The sequence below is a fragment of the Cebus imitator genome, unplaced genomic scaffold, assembly GCF_001604975.1.
Source record: "Cebus imitator isolate Cc_AM_T3 unplaced genomic scaffold, Cebus_imitator-1.0 Scaffold92, whole genome shotgun sequence".
NCBI lineage: Eukaryota > Metazoa > Chordata > Mammalia > Primates > Cebidae > Cebus > Cebus imitator.
Window position 1 is genome coordinate 8,657,910 of NW_016107407.1, and position 16,180 is coordinate 8,674,089.

Sequence of the window (16,180 nt, forward strand, 5' to 3'; positions counted from 1 at the left end):
TAAAGTTTACTAATTTTTCAACGAATAGTTATTGAGCACCTAATATGTCCAGGCTTTGTTCTAGGTACTGAAGATACAACATATAAATGAGACTAGAGACTTAAAACCAAACGTAACGGAAACATCAGTAAACATAAACAGAATAATTATTAAAAGATAATCATTCTTAGATTGAGTAAAAAGCGAATCATCTTCTATCAGTTGGGATAGGCTACAGGAAGAATAAAACAACATTTCAGCCACCTAACAAAAGTTCAGTTCTTGCTCCATACAATGTTTAGGCTGAATTCTTCCACATGAACAGTAAAATTTCATAGTCTGCACATGTATTTCTCTTTTACAGACACCATAATCAAGTAGCCAATGCTAGTTGGTTGGGTCTCTGCAGAGGGTTTCTGTAAGTTGGAATATTCTTACTACTACTTTGATTCTGTTGTCCATTATGGTAACCACACCCACTTTGTCTTTGGCAATTAAGTGTTGCCAATTGACTCCTGTCACCCTAGGACTCAACTATCCCCATTTCAATGGCAAACGTTCCCACTGTAATTTCCAGCTTACAAAGAAAAGTGAACACAGAGTTCTTCAAGGATGCGGGGACTTCTTCACAAATTCAATCCTCACAAATCCGGTGAAAGATGTGTCCTCTAGTCCTCTTGCTCTTGGTGGATAAGCAAGTCTGACATGATAAATCCATTCTAGCATTCCAATCCAGTATATATAACCTCCTCTGGAATATATCAAGGCAGTTCTAGCATTTCAATTTCATTTGTCGTGGGGTCAATTTTTGGTCCAAGTTTCAGCCAATCAACCAATCAAACTATTAAAGCCCTTTCTAACACTGAGCTGCAACACTGAATTCGGAATCTGTTTAGTAAATCCGTATCAGTAAATTCAGCCTGATCCAACCGTGTTTTGTCTCCACCATTATCCCACAGCCTTAATATCAATTGCCACACATATTCCCCAAATTTTTATCAGTATAAATTGGAAAAATCATGTGGTTCTTTTGTTGTGTAACATTACACTTCATGTGTCACAATTTGTACCCAACCTATTGAGGACAGCTAGGGCTTAATTAAGTCTGTGTATATCCCTAAAATCAAAAAGAGGTAACTGGGATAAGTTTTGAGGATAATTAGCAGCATCTTGCAAGGCAACTACCTCCAAGAAAACCATTACAGATTCCTTAGGAAAATCAGGGTTAACTTCTTCAGACACAGGTAGAAGGGCTGCTTTTATTGGTTCTTGTGTACAGGTTAAAAAAAGATACTCATTTACTGAGCACTGTTTATAAAAGCAAATGACTAAACAATCAATGGGTCTGTCAATAAGATTCTGGCTAAATTATGTTTCTTTCATACATTGGCAAAGTGTAGAGTAGTTCCAAAAAATAAGATAAAGGTATATGCACTGACATGTTCAAATCTTCTGCCACTGTAGATGAAAAATGTAATTGCATAGCATGAATAGTGCAGTAATATTTATGAAAAAAGGTACATTTGCTATATCTTTGATATAGGGGGTTGTAAGGAGGTAGACCCATTTTTTAACACTTCTAAGACATTGAGATAGAAAGATTTCGATTTTTCCCCCTATTTTTCCTTCTATGCATTTATGTCTTTTTACAAGGTGAATGTATGTACATGTTACACCTGTGGACAGAAAATAAAAATAATAGCTAAGTCCAGTGTGTCAGGTTCACAAAAGCCTTACCTGAAACTGGTACTGGGTGAATGCCAAGAAAGGTAAAATCTGTCACTCAAGACACGTGGAATTTCTGTGCCATTTGTGTGCGTGGAAGAAACACCCAAATTCTCTCAGTAAGTTGTGGGTCCTATAGGATAGGCAAGCATTTGATGGTCTTGAAGAAGCGTTCCTTGTATTTGCTGAACCTCTGAGAGACCAGGCAGGCCGCACAAACACATTCCAGATTAGTTGGGCCAAGGGGCAAACCGCGTGCTCTCAACACAGCCTCCGCGTCCGGGCGCGCGGCCGGAGCGCAAACTCCCCCAGAATTTCTCCAGGAAACCGTTGGGTGGGGCCAGAAAACCGTTGGGTGGGGCCAGGAAACCGTCTGGTGGGATCTCCACAGCTGCTTTTCACCTGCTGTCCTGCCTGTGCTTCCTTAGAGGAAGAATCAATGCCGCGGGTGGAATCTGAGCCCGAGACGTGGCCGGAGCAGAAGCCCAACCTCACCAAGCGGGACTCCGAGACCGGGACAGAGTGGGACTGGGAATTTGAGGACTCAGAATCGGAGGGCAAGCAGCCACCCACGGGACCCCCCGCACCCCCAGGATCCCTGGCGTCGGAGGGGGACGATGCACCATCCCTGCCGTCGGAGGGGAAGGATGCACCACCCCTGCGGACGGACGGGGACGATGCACCCCTGCCGGAGGGGGACAATGCAACCCCTCTGCCGTTGGAGGGGGACAATGCACCCCGCCTGCCGTCGGAGCCGGACGTTGCACCCCGCCTGCAGTTGGAGCGGGACGATGCGCCCCTGCCGGAGGAGGAAAGCCCCGAGCCGGTAGCCGTCTGCGGTCACCGGCGCCGCTGTCACACCGACTGCCTAGAGGCGCCGCTGTCCCGCGCCTTCCAGTGGCTGGGATGGCAGGTGGGCGCGCACCCCTGGATCTTCCTGCTGGCGCCCTTGATGCTGACGGCCGCGCTGGGCACCGGCTTCCTGTACCTGCCCAAGAACGAAGAGGAAAACTTAGAGTACCAGTACACCCCGGTGGGGAGCCCGGCCAAGGCAGAGCGGCGCTTTGTGCAGAACCATTTCACCACCAACGACTCCTACCGCTTCTCCCCCTCCAGGAGGAGCACGGAGACCAATTTCATCTCGATCCTGGTGGTCTCCCACAGCGACTCACTGCTGGACCCGGCCACCTTTACAGAAGTCAGCAAACTGGACAGCGCGGTACAGGATCTGCGTGCGGCGCAGGAAAACGGAAGTCAGATCCAATACCAACAGGTGTGCGCGAGGCACAGGGCGCTCTGCGTGCCCCCCAATCCGCTCCTGCACGCCTGGCAGGTGAACAAAACGCTCGACCTGAGCAGCATCTCCTTCCCCATCTACAACCACAGTGGACAACGCCTCTACCTGACCGGCTTCTTCGGAGGACACATCTTGGGGGGCAGCCTAGGAATGGGCCAGTTACTCCTGCAGGCCAAAGCCATGCGGCTGCTGTACTACCTGAAGACCGAGCTCCCTGAGGACGACGTGCAGAGCAAGCAGTGGATCATCCATTTCCTCGACCAATTAAACAACATTAAGAACAGCCTGGCCTTGGAGAAAATTGAGGTACCTGGGGGTTTGGGTCTACAGGGAGACCAGGAGAAGGTGGGAGGGATGAGGAAGACTTGCACCCAGAACCCTAACAAAAGCACTGCCTGACTGCTTGATGGAGTCCTTGCCTCTAGGCTGGGTGTGCTCTACTGTATTTGGTATTCAATCCAATTAACACCGACGATGCCCGTTGGTAACATTCTAGTTGATAACACAAATCCTGTGTCCACCAGATGGGCCTGTTCAGTACAGACATTGATCTTCATATTTAATTTTGGGTTTTGGTTTCTAATCAAATTACAGTGCTCTGAAATTCTACTTTTAGTTAAAGTCTTCACTGGTTTGGGGGAGCCCCCTAAAACTTGATTGGAGCTCATTGGGATTAAGAAACAAACCACCTTTTACATAAAAGTTCCATGGTGTTAAGAAGATAACTAGCCTAGCATTTTTCAAGTTAGTTACATACAAAGCACCTGACTTAGTGTGAGGTACATATTAGCTGTTCAGTTATCACTGGGTCAGCAACCCTATTAAGGCGTATAAGTAAAAGAGACACCTGCTGGGAAGAGTTTTCAAAGACCAGGCCCTCCTGAAATATTTATGCAATTGAAATAGTAAAAGACACCAACCAATACAAATTTAGAAAAAGTTACAATTTTTCCAGCTGTTAGTGAGAACAAGATTAAACAGTTTTAGTCTTGGCACGGTGGCTCACGCCTGTAATCCCAGCACTTTGGGACACAAAGGCAGGTGGACTGCTTGAGTCCAGGAGTTCAAGACCAGCCCAGGCAACCTGGCAAAACCCCATCTCTACAAAAAATACAAAAGTTAGCCAGGCATGGTGGCACACACCTATAGTCCCAGCTATTCAGAAGGTCCAGGCAGGAGGATCACTAGCCCCAGGAGATTGAGGGCCCAGTAAAAAAAAAAAAAAAAAAAAAAAAAAAGAGAGATATCAAAGTTTTATATACAATTCAAATTTTGTTTATTCAGGAGTTTTATTTAAACTTTGAATTTGAAAGAAAGTTGAGGAAGCACACCCGAGATGTGTGGAAAGGAGCAAATTTACATTATTTTCTCTATTCTAAAATCTTAATTCATGTATTTTTATCTTTTGCTGAATTTTAACATATTGCTTCATCACTAAGAAAAGCGTTTCAATAGTGTTTTTAACTCACACACAAATATTGTAATTAAAAGTTATTTATCCGAGTATATTTTTTGTGGCAGGTGGTCCACTTTACATCGGTTTCCAGACGACTGGAATTTGAGGCAACTTCTGAGACAGTGGTCCCTTTGTTTCACCTGGCGTACATCTTCATTATACTGTTTGCAGTCACATCATGCTGCAGGTAAAAAGCTTTGATTAGGTTTTGAAACTCTTACTTTATGAAAAATATTTCATTGTGGTAAAATATAATAATATATGGCATAAAATATGCTATTATAGTCATTCTTAAGTGTATAATTCAGTGGCATTGATTACATCCACACCGGCATGCAACCATTACAACTATGTTTTCAAATATTTTGCATCACCCCAAACAGGAACTCCGCTACCATTTTGCAATAAATTCCCCATCACCACCACCCCCCACCCACCCAGTGCCAGTTAACCTTTAATCTACTTTGTCTCCATGAATTTTCCTAAAGATTTTATATAAATGGAATCATATAATTGCCTTTTTGTGACTGTCTCATTTCACTAGGCATAATGTTTTAAAGGTTCATCCTTGTAGCATGTTTCAAAACTTCATTCCTTTTCATGGCTGAATAATACTGAGTCCTTCAACTTTGTTCTTCTTCAAGATTATATAGATCATCCAAGACTCCTTGAATTCCATATGAATTTAAGAATTGGATTCTCTATTTCTGGGGGGGAAATGGTTACCAGAATTTTGATCGGAATTGTGTTGAATCTATAGATTATTTTGAGTAGGACTGGCATTTTAGCAATATGGAGGCTTCCAACCCAGGAACTAAGAATCTTTCCATTTATCTAGATCTTTTAAAATTTCTTTTACCAGTGTTTGGTAGTTTTCAGTGTGCAGGTCCTTCACCACCTTGGTTAAAGTTATTCCTAGGTGTTTTATTCATTTGGAGCAATTTAAATGGAAATACCCTCTTAATTTCCTTTTTGGATTGTTCATTGCACATGTATAGAAACACGACTAATTTTTTGGTATTGATCTTGTGTCCTGAAGCTGTGCTGAATTTATTAACTCTGGTGGTTTTCTTCTGGATTCTTTAGTGTTTTTCTTATATACAATCGTGTAATCTCTGAGAAGGGAGAGTTATATTCCTTCCTTTCCAATTTAGATGCTTTTTATTTACGTTTCTTATCTAATTGCTCTGGCTAGAACTTCCAGTACAACACTGTATATCAGTGGTGGAAGTGGAAGTCTTTTCTGTCTTGTTTCTGATCTGATGTTAGAGGAAAGCTTTCATTCTTTCACCCTTGAGTATGATGTCAGTTTTGCTATTTTTATAAATGCTTTTATTATTTTGAGGCATTTTTCTTCATATTCCCAGTTTTTTAGTGTTTTATTATGAAAGGGTGTTGGATTTTGTCAAATGACTTTTTAACATCTATTGAGATGATCATGTGGTTGTTGTCCTTTGTTCTATAAATATGGCATATTACATTGATTGACTTTCTCCTGATGACTCACTCTTACCCTTCTGGGATAAATCCCACCTGGCTCTGATGTATAGTCCTTTTAATATGCTTCGGATTGGACTTACTAACATTTGTTAATGACTTTGCACCTATATTCGTGAGAGCTATTGGTTTGTAGTTTTCATTTCTTGTGATGTCATTGTCTGGTATTGTATCAGTGTAATTATGGTCTCCTAGAGTGAGTTAGGAAGTGTTCCCTCCTCTTCAATTTTTTGGAAGAGTTTGAGAAGGATTCCTGTTACCTCCACTTTAGATATTTGGTAAAATTCATCAGTGAAATCTGGCCCTGGACTTTTCTTTGTTGAGAGTTTTTCAATTACTGGTTTAATATTTTGTTCTGCGTCTGTTGAGATTTTTTCTTTCACTTTAAGTCAATGTGGGTCATTTGTGTTTTTGTAGGAAGTCATGTTCATCTAGGTTATCCAGTTTGTGGACATACAGTTTTTAATAGTATTCTCTTATAAACTTCTCTATTTCTGTAAGGTCAATAGTAACGTCTCCGCTATCATATCAGCTTTAGGTATTTGTGTCTTCTCTCCTTTTTTCTTTGTCACACTAAGTAAAATTTAATCAGTTTTGTTGATCTTTTCAAGGAACCAGATTTTGGGTTGATTAATTCTACTGTTTTTCTTTTCTGTACTTACCTCTGTTCTAATCCATATTCTTTCCTTCCTTCTTCCTGTGGTTTGAATGTTTGTATCCTCCCAAAATTCCCCTTGTGGAAATCTGATTCCTGGTGTGATAGTAATAAGAGATGAGGCCTTTGAGGAGTGATTAGAATGGGATTAGTTCCCTTATAAAAGAGTTCTGAGGGAGCTTGTTAGCCCCTTCCCCCATGTAAGGACATAGCAAGAAGGCACCATCTATGGAACAAAGAGCAAACGTTCACTAGACACTGAATCTATTGGCCTTGACCTTGGATTTCTCAGTCTCTAGAATTGTAAGAAGAAATTTTCTGTTGTTTATAGGTTGTCCAGTCTATGATATTTTGTTAGAGTGGGCAGAACAGACTAAGACACCTCTGTTAGCTTCAGGTTTGGTTTTTCCTCCTTTTCCTAGATCCACAAGGTGTTAAGTTATTGATTTGAAATCATTTTTCTTTTTAACGTAGGTATTTATAGCTATAAATTCCCCTCTGAGCACTATTGTCACTGTATCTCATAAGTCATGGTATGTTATTTGTTCATTTTCATTCTTAACTATTTTCTAATGTCCCTTGATTGTTTAATAGTGTATTGTATTTTTGTAGATTTATTAATATTCCAGGTCTCCTTCTATTATTGATTTTTAGCTTTATTCTGTTATTGGTTAGAAAAGCATACGTTGTATAACTTCAGTTATTGAAAATTTATTCAGACTTGTTTTACAGACTAACATATGGTCTATTCTGGAGAATATTCCAAGGTCACTAGAGAAGAATATATAACCTACTGTTGTTGGGTTGAGTCTTCTATACATTTCTGTAGGGTCTGATTGGTTTGTAGTGTTGCTCGTTTTCTCTGTGTCCTTATCGATATTTGATCAGATGCTCTATGCATTGATGAAAGTGCTATATTGCATTCGCCAATCTTTTTTTTTTTTTTTTTTTGAGACGGAGTCTCACTCTGTCACCCAGGCTAGAGTGCAGTGGCACAATCTTGCCTCACTGTAACCTGCTTCTCCAAGGTTCAAGCGATTATTCTGCCTCAGCCTCCTGAGTAGCTAGGATTACAGGTGTGTATCACCACGCTTACCTGGTTTTTGTATTTTTAGTAGAAATGACATTTCACCATGTTGGCCAGGCAGTAAGTCACCATGCCTAGCCCTCTCCAGCTGTTAGTGTAGAGCTCTCTATTATGCCCTTACTTCTGTCATATTTACTTAATATATGTTGGGTCTCTGTTATGCAGTGCACATATGTTTACAGTTGTTATAGCTTTTTGGTGAATTGGCCCCTTTATCAATATATAATGTACTTCTTTATCTCTAAGTCTATTTTGCCTGATGTTAGTATAGCCACTCCTGCTTTTGTTTTGGTTACTATTTGTGTAAAGTATCTTTTTATATACTTTCAACTTACTTATATTTTTGGAGATAAAGTGAGTCTATAAACAGCATATAGTTAAATCATGTTGTTTTATCCATTCTGCCAACCTGTCTTTTGATTGGAGAGTTTAATCTATTTATATTTAAGGTGATTGCTGAAAAGAGAAAATTTACTTTTAACATTTTTTGTGTTCTATCTGTCTTATACCTTTTTTGTCCTTCATTTCCTCTATCTGCTTTCTTTTCTTCACATTTCTTTTTTTCTTTTCAGACAGGGACTTGCCCAGTTGCCCAGGCTGCAGTGGTGTGGCACAATCATAGCTTACTGCAGTCTTGAACTCCTAAACTCAAGCAATCCTCCCACCTCAGCCTCCTGAGTAGCTGGGACTACAGGCACATGCCACCACATCTGTCTAATTTTTATTATTTTTTGTAGAGACAGGGTCTTGCTGTGTTGCTTAGGCTGGTCTTGAACTCCTGACCTCAAGTCATCCTCTTACCTCAGCCTCCCAAAGTGATGGGATTACATTGTGGGCCTCTCCTGCTGGTGGGTGCAGCATGAGCCACTACACCTAGTCACATTTCATTTTTTTTTAATAGTTATTTTCTTTTTCTGGTATACAATACACTTGGGAATTATACTGTACCAGGCATAAGTAGTAAGATTTCTATCACAGTGACATTCCATGATGCTTTATGTTTAGTTTATATTTTTCTAGTGAGCTGTTTTGATTCTCTTTTCATCCCCTTTTGTGATATTTTTTGGAGATTTTCTTTGTGATTTCCATGGGGATTTTATGTAGCATCCTAAATTTAAAATAGTCTGTACTGAGTTAATACCAATTAAACTCCAAAACCATACAAAAACCTCTTCTACTATCTGTCACATATTACATCTTTATACATTGTATGCCCTTCTGAAGACCAAAGTGGAATTAGCCATCAGCAGTTTTAGTAATTCTTTGTGTTTCCGAAATGCTTGTCAATGAATTAGCACTTGGCCGGCTGCAAAGAATCACACGTAGGAGAGTTGGTTAAAGAACAGATTTACAGATTTCCAACTTTTCTGCCCCCTTTCTTTCTTATTTTATTTTTTTTCTGTTGGTCTGAGAAAGTGCTTGGGAATTAAATGTCTCCAGCAGATACGTGTGGAAATTATTGCCCTGGAGGTTTCTACCTAGGTATCCCAGTCAAGAATGCTATGCGTGGATGAAAGCCACCACCACAAATTCCACAATTTTTCCCTCCAAATTTACAGGTTTGACTGCATACGAAACAAAATGTGTGTTGCAGCCTTTGGAGTGATTTCTGCTTTCTTGGCAGTGGTGAGCGGCTTTGGCCTGCTCTTGCACATTGGGGTGCCATTTGTCATCATAGTTGCCAATTCGCCATTTCTTATTCTAGGTGAGTAAAACACAGCGGGAGGCTACACACTGCATATGTTGCGGGGTAGGGATATAAGGGAAAGAATTGTATGGAGGTGGCTCTATAGTCCAAAAATGAGGTGCCAGGAAATAGGGAAGTGTAATCAAACTGGATATCTCTAGAAGTGGAAAGATCAAGTATCCCAATGGAAAAACAGACCATGTACATGAACAGCAGTTCACATGCAAAAATCAAAATACAAGTCACTAAAAATACAGCCATGCATCAATTAACATTGAGTGTCTGAGAAACGCGTCCATAGGCAATTTTGTCATTGTGTAAACTTCCTAGAGTGTACTTACACAAACCTAGATTGTATATCCTACAATGCACCTAGGCTCTGTTGGCCTCTTGCTTCTAGGCTGCAAACCTGTACAGCATGTTACTATACTAAATACTATAGGTAACTGTCATACAATGGTAAGTATTTGTGTATCTAGATATATCTAAACATAAAAAAGGTACAGTAAAAGGCTGGGTATGATGGCTCACACCTGTAATCCCAGCACTTTGGGAGGCTGAGGTGGGCAGATCACGAGGTCAGGAGTTCGAGACCAGCCTGGCCAATATGGTGAAACCTTGTCTCTACTAAAAGTACAAAAATTAGCTGGGCGTGGTGGCACACGCCTGTAATCCCAGCTACTCAGGAGGCTGAGGCAGGAGAATCGCTTGAACTCAAGAGGCAGAGGTTGCAGTGAGCTGAGATCATGCCACTGCACTCCAGCCTGGGTAACAGAGGGAGACTCCATCTCAAAAAAAAAAAAAAGTATTTTTCTTTCTTCAATAATAAATTAACATTAACTTACTGTAACTTTATTTTATAAACTTTTTTTTCTTTTTTCTTTTTCTTTTTATTTTTATTTTTATTTTTATTTTTTTCCCATTTATTTATTTTATTGCATTTTAGGTTTTGGGGTACATGTGAAGAACATGCAAAATTGTTGCATAGGAACACACGTGGCAGTGTGATCTGCTGCCTTCCTCCCCATCACCTACATCTGGCATTTCTCCCCCTGCTATCCCTCCCCAGCTTCCCACCCCCCAACGTCCCTCCCCTATTTCCCCCCAACTGACCCCAGTGTGTAGTGCTCCCCTCCCTGTGTCCATGTGTTCTCATTGTTCAACACCCGCCTATGAGTGAGAACATGCGGTGTTTGATCTTCTGCTCTTCTGTCAGTTTGCTGAGAATGATGGTTTCCAGGTTCATCCATGTCCCTACAAAGGACCCAAACTCATCGTTTTTGATGGCTGCATAATATTCCATGGTGTATATGTGCCACATTTTCCCTATCCAGTCTATCGTCGATGGGCATTTGGGTTGGTTCCAGGTCTTTGCTATTGTAAACAGTGCTGCAATGAACATTCGTGAAGTTTTTTTTAACTTTTTGACTTTTTGTGATAACACAGCTTAAAACACAAACATATTGGACAGTGGTACATAATATTTTCTTTCCTTATATCTTGGGATAAACAAACATATTGCTCTGACAGTCTTACGAAAATATAGCACATACAATTATGTACACAACATAATAATAAACAATTGTTACTCCTTTATGTATTCACTATGCTAAATCTTATGTTATTATTTTAGAGTATACTCTAGCTTATGAAAACAATAGTTAACTGTAAAATAGCTTCATGTAGGTTATTCAGGAGGTATTTCAGAAGAAGGCATTGTTGTCATAAGAGACAACTCCACATGTCCTGAAGACCTTCCAGTGGGACAGGATGTGGAGATGGAAGACAGTGAGAGTGATGACTCTGACCCTATGTAGGCCTAGGCTAATGGGTATGATTTGGGGGTTTTGTTTGTTTGCTTGTTTGTTGAGTTGGAGTCTCACTCTGCCACCCAGGCTGAAGTACAGTGGCTCAATCTCGTCTCACTGCAACCTCCGCCTCCTGGGTTTCAGCAATTCTCCTGCCTCAGCCTCCCAAATAGCTGGGGGACTATAGGCACGCTCTGCTATGCTCATGTGTGTTTCTGTATCTCAGTTTTTAATAAGTTTAGAAAGTAAAAAAATAAAAAAAATTTTAATAGAAAAAGCCTTATAGATTAAAGATATAAGGAAAGAAAATATTTTTGTACAGCTATCCAATGTTTTTGTGTTTTAAGCTGTGTTATCACAAAAAGCCAAAAAAGATTTTTTAAAGACTTAAAAGTTTATAAAATAATAAAGTTACCAGAAGCTAAGATTAATTTATTATTGAAGAAAGAAAAATATTTTTAAAATAAATGTAGTGTAACCTAAGTATCCAGTGTTTATAAAGTCTACAGTAGTATACAGGAATGTCCTTCACACAAACTCTACAAAATGGCTTAGATTAAATCAATTGTATACATCTTAGCTATAGTTATTTATGGCTGTGAGGTACACTGGATGATTAGGTGTGAGTATGGACAAGGAAGGCATGCCTTGAAAAACTAGAATAAATAAGCTAATATCCAGTACACAATTCACTGTCTCCCCTAGAAAACCAAATACCAGTTTTTCCAAGATACTTACTTTCTAAAATATAAGAACCTTTATTTTCTCATGCTTACTGTAAAATAAATTCTGAACTTACCAAAAATACAAAGAAAAATGGAAAACTGTAATTCTACTCTTCCAGGATAATTTCTGCTAATATTTTTATGTATATCCAACCAGAATTTGTTCTATGCAAATATGCACATAGAGCCATCTCTCCATTTCAAACGTCTTATTTTATAACAAGAAATTTTCATTTAACATTAAATATCTATCTCTTTTTAAAAAGACTGAGTATGACTCTAATCTAATGCTAGGCTTGATTCGGTCCATCCCATATTGTTATGGGTTATGTTGTTTTCAATATTTTCCTACTATAAATTATATCAAAATGAACACACTTGTTCTACTTTTGAGCATTTGTCCAATTAGGACAAATTCCTAGAAGTAGGATTATAGGTCAAAGGTATTCCCTCTTTAAAAGTCTTTTGCTTTGTTGCAAATGTGAACTGAAATAGTCTGTACCAATTTACATTTCTCCCTAGCAGACAACAAGTGTGTTCACTTGCGGACAACCATCCAAAAATCCTCAGTCTTGTTAATATTGATTAATAAGAAAAACAAGTGTCTCGCTTGTGGTTTAATTTGCATCCCTTGATTAATTGAAAGGTCAAATATTTTATTCTTATACCATTATGCACTACATAACAATGTTTTGGTCAGATAGACTGCATATACAAGGCAGACCACATATACAATGGTAGTCCCAGAAGTTTATAATGGAGCTGAAAATTTCCAATCACCTATTGATATCACAACCATCCTATTGTCATAATGCAATTCATTACTCACATGTCTGGTAGGAAGTTTGAGGGAGGTGAAATTTATCTGCAACATGCTCATGGTGCATTTTTCAGTTCATTTTTTGTGTGTGTGTGATCCTCCTTTCCCAGGCTTCGGTCATGACTTGAAAATCCTCAGATGTTCTCCTATTCCACCAAATCTGAAAGGTCATTGAGGAAAGGAGCTAAGTATCTAGTAGGCGTTCACATGTAAAGAATGTAAAGAATTCTTAAGATTTACCTTGACATATTTTTCTGATCTCATTGTAATGACCTAGGCAAGTGAAATCTGAATACTAGCATTCTAGGTATCAGAAACAAACTAGCAGAAAAATTACAGTTGTGCATGTGCCTGTGTGTCTTATAAACTGTGTGTTGCCTCTCAAATCATATCACAGAGATAGCCAGATGCTAACCATAGAACAAGTTAAGTCCAACTTATATTTCAAGCAACAGAACGTTGGCTGGATGTGTCTGTAAATGAGCATGAAATATAAGAGAAAATGATCTGTCAAGCAATCTATTGGAATCGACGATACACTGCCAATGTTCATTTGGTTAACACCCATCTAGCCAGGTTTTCTGATCTCATCATGGAAACACCCTAAGTGAAGAGTAGAGTATACTGTGCTTGCAATCACAGGTGTATGTACAAAGCAAATACTTATTATGAAGGAAGTTGTGATGAGTTCTGTTGTAAATTCAGAGGCAACCAGGGAAAGCATCACAGAGAAGACAATATTTAAGCAGAGATTGGGCAAGATAAATAAAACCCTAAGAGACAGAAAAAGAAAATGGTTTAAATCAACCTCTTTAATTTTTAGTGGATAGTAGTATGTATGAAGATTCTGTTTCTTTTTTTTTTTTTTTTTAACAGGTGTTGGGGTCGATGACATGTTTATCATGATTTCTGCCTGGCATGAGACCAGCCTCGCAGATGACATACGACAGCGGATGTCCAGTGTCTATTCCAAAGTGGCAGTATCCATTACAATCACCACCATTACTAACATCCTGGCCTTCTATACAGGGGTTATGAGCTCTTTTAGGTCCGTACAATATTTTTGCATCTATACAGGAACAAGCCTGTTATTTTGCTATTTTTATTCCATCACCTGTTTTGGAGCATTTATGGCCTTGGATGGTAAAAGAGAAGTAGTCTGCTTACGCTGGTTGGAAAAGTCTGACCCAAAATGGTCCTCATTTAAAAAGTCCTGCTGTTTCCCCTTTGGTTCTGTTCCAGATGAACATGGAACTGATAGTCATCCAGTGACTTTGTTTTTTAGAGACTATTTTGGCCCTTTGCTCACAAGCACTGAGTCCAAGTTTTTTGTAGTCTTTCTATACATTTTGTACCTCACAAGCAGTATATATGGGTGTTTCCAAGTGGAGGAAGGTTTAGACCTTCGAAATCTGGCAAGTGATGATTCCTACATCACACCATATTTTAATGTAGAGGAAGGTTATTTTTCAGATTATGGCCCCAGGGTTATGGTTATTGTTACTAAAAAAGTTGACTACTGGGATAAAGATGTTAGGCAAAAACTGGAAAACTGTATTAAAAATTTTGAAAAAAATTACTATATAGATGGAAATTTTACAGAGTTTTGGTTAAGTGCATATGTGCAATATTTAAAAGGTAAGAGCCAAGATCCTAATGATAAGAATACTTTTATGAATAATATTCCTGATTTTTTTAGCAATTTTCCAAATTTTGAGTATGATGTTAATATTTCATCATCAAATGAAATCATTTCTTCCCGGGGCTTCATTCAGACAACGGATGTTTTTTCCTCAAAGGATAAGAAAATAATGTTATTCCAATTACGAAGCATAGCTGAAGACTGTCAAATTCCCCTAATGGTGTATAACCAGGCATTTATATATTTTGATCAGTATGCTGCAATAGTAGAAAACACTGTTCGAAATGTCATGGTGGCATCGGCAGCTATGTTCATTGTTTCCTTATTGTTAATTCCTCATCCAATGTGTTCCTTGTGGGTGACTTTTGCTATTGGTTCTGTGATTGTAGGAGTAACGGGTTTCATGGCATTCTGGAAAGTTAATCTTGATTCCATATCCATGATTAATCTTGTCATTTGTATAGGGTTTTCTTTCGATTTTTCTGCACACATTTCCTATGCATTTGTTTCTAGTCCTCAGCCCTCAGTAAACCAAAAATCAATTGAGGCGTTATATCTTCTAGGCTACCCAGTGTTACAAAGTGCAGTTTCAACGATAATAGGGGTGTGCGTTTTAGCTACGGCAAAAGCATACATCTTCAGAACATTTTTTAAGATTATGTTTCTTGTTATGGTATTTGGGGCTGCTCATGGCCTAATTTTTATTCCAGTATTCTTGACCTTTTTTTGAAGATTTATTTGAATATCCACTAACAAATCAAAGACCAATTCTAGAATTCTTGATTGCCCCAATCCAATCTGATTTTTTTTAAGGCACTGTTAATAATAGTCAACAAACTTGTTGGGAAGCCAAAGCGGGTGGATCACCTGAGGTCAGGAGTTCGAGACCAGCCTGGCCAACATGTGAAACCCCGTCGCTACTGAAAACACAAAAATTAGCCAGGTATGGCAGCATGCACCTATAATCACAGCTACTTGGGAGGCTGAGGCAGGAGAATTGCTTGAACCCAGGAGGCAGAGGTTGCAGTGAGCCGAGATCATGCCATGGCATTCCAGCCTGGGTGACAAGAACAAGACTCCTTCTCAAAAAAAAAAAAAAAAGTATAGTCAACCAACTAAAAACAAGGTCATGTTTCCTTGACTTGGAAATCCCATTTTAAATTATTATTTTAAATATCCTGATAAAAATTAATTAGTCTTATGTTAAAATATCTTCACTAAATTAGGAAGTGTTATCTTTCTTACAGTCTTTACAATCAAGTATAAGGTACAACTTTTCAGTTATGTTTTCCCTTTATATTTATGCCTGGAATTCAACTACTGTATATATTATTCATACTATAAATGGAATATTATTTTCATTGTACTTGCTGTATGCATTCATATTTGAAAATGCATCTTATTTATTTTCCCATTCAGGGGATTTTCTATGCATTTTGTTAATGGTATATTTTGATAAGCAGAAGTTTTTAAAGTTTATAAATCCAATTTATCTTTTTTTTTTTATGGTTCGTGCTTTCTGTATCCTAAGAAATATTTTGACTACTCCGAGGTTACAAATAAAGTCATCTGTGTTTCCTCCTCTAAGCTAAGAGTTTTGATTTTACATTTAGGTCTGTGATCCATATATGTGTATTTGTTGGGCAGTATGGATAAAGGTTCACTTTCTTCCTGTAAAAGCTGCCCATTTGTCTCAGCATCACTTGTGAAAAGACTATCCTTCATCATGGATTAACCTGGCACTTATAAAAAAACCAATTGGCAATTTATGTGTGGTCGTAATTCTGTGCCATTGATTTGTT

The 16,180-nt window shown here is 38.9% G+C and overlaps 1 protein-coding gene across 1 annotated transcript; it reads left to right on the forward strand.

Annotated features, from left to right (window-relative positions):
* Nucleotides 1-2,031: 2,031 nt before the first annotated feature.
* Nucleotides 2,032-15,108, forward strand: PTCHD3 (patched domain containing 3). Its single transcript, XM_017535325.2, has 4 exons — nucleotides 2,032-3,307; nucleotides 4,523-4,644; nucleotides 9,256-9,401; nucleotides 13,613-15,108. Exons 1-4 carry the CDS (start codon nucleotides 2,144-2,146, stop codon nucleotides 15,106-15,108), a joined length of 2,928 nt encoding a protein of 975 aa, XP_017390814.1. The 5' UTR covers nucleotides 2,032-2,143.
* The last annotated feature ends 1,072 nt before the right edge of the window (nucleotides 15,109-16,180 follow it).

Excerpts from the sequence above, each read along its gene's own strand:
- PTCHD3 (XM_017535325.2), top strand. The coding sequence starts at position 2,144 with ATGCCGCGGGTGGAATCTGAGCCCGAGACGTGGCCGGAGCAGAAGCCC. Across the intron at positions 3,308-4,522 it reads TGGCCTTGGAGAAAATTGAG|GTGGTCCACTTTACATCGGT; the intron begins GTACCTGGGGGT and ends TTTTTGTGGCAG. Across the intron at positions 9,402-13,612 it reads TTCGCCATTTCTTATTCTAG|GTGTTGGGGTCGATGACATG; the intron begins GTGAGTAAAACA and ends TTTTTTTAACAG.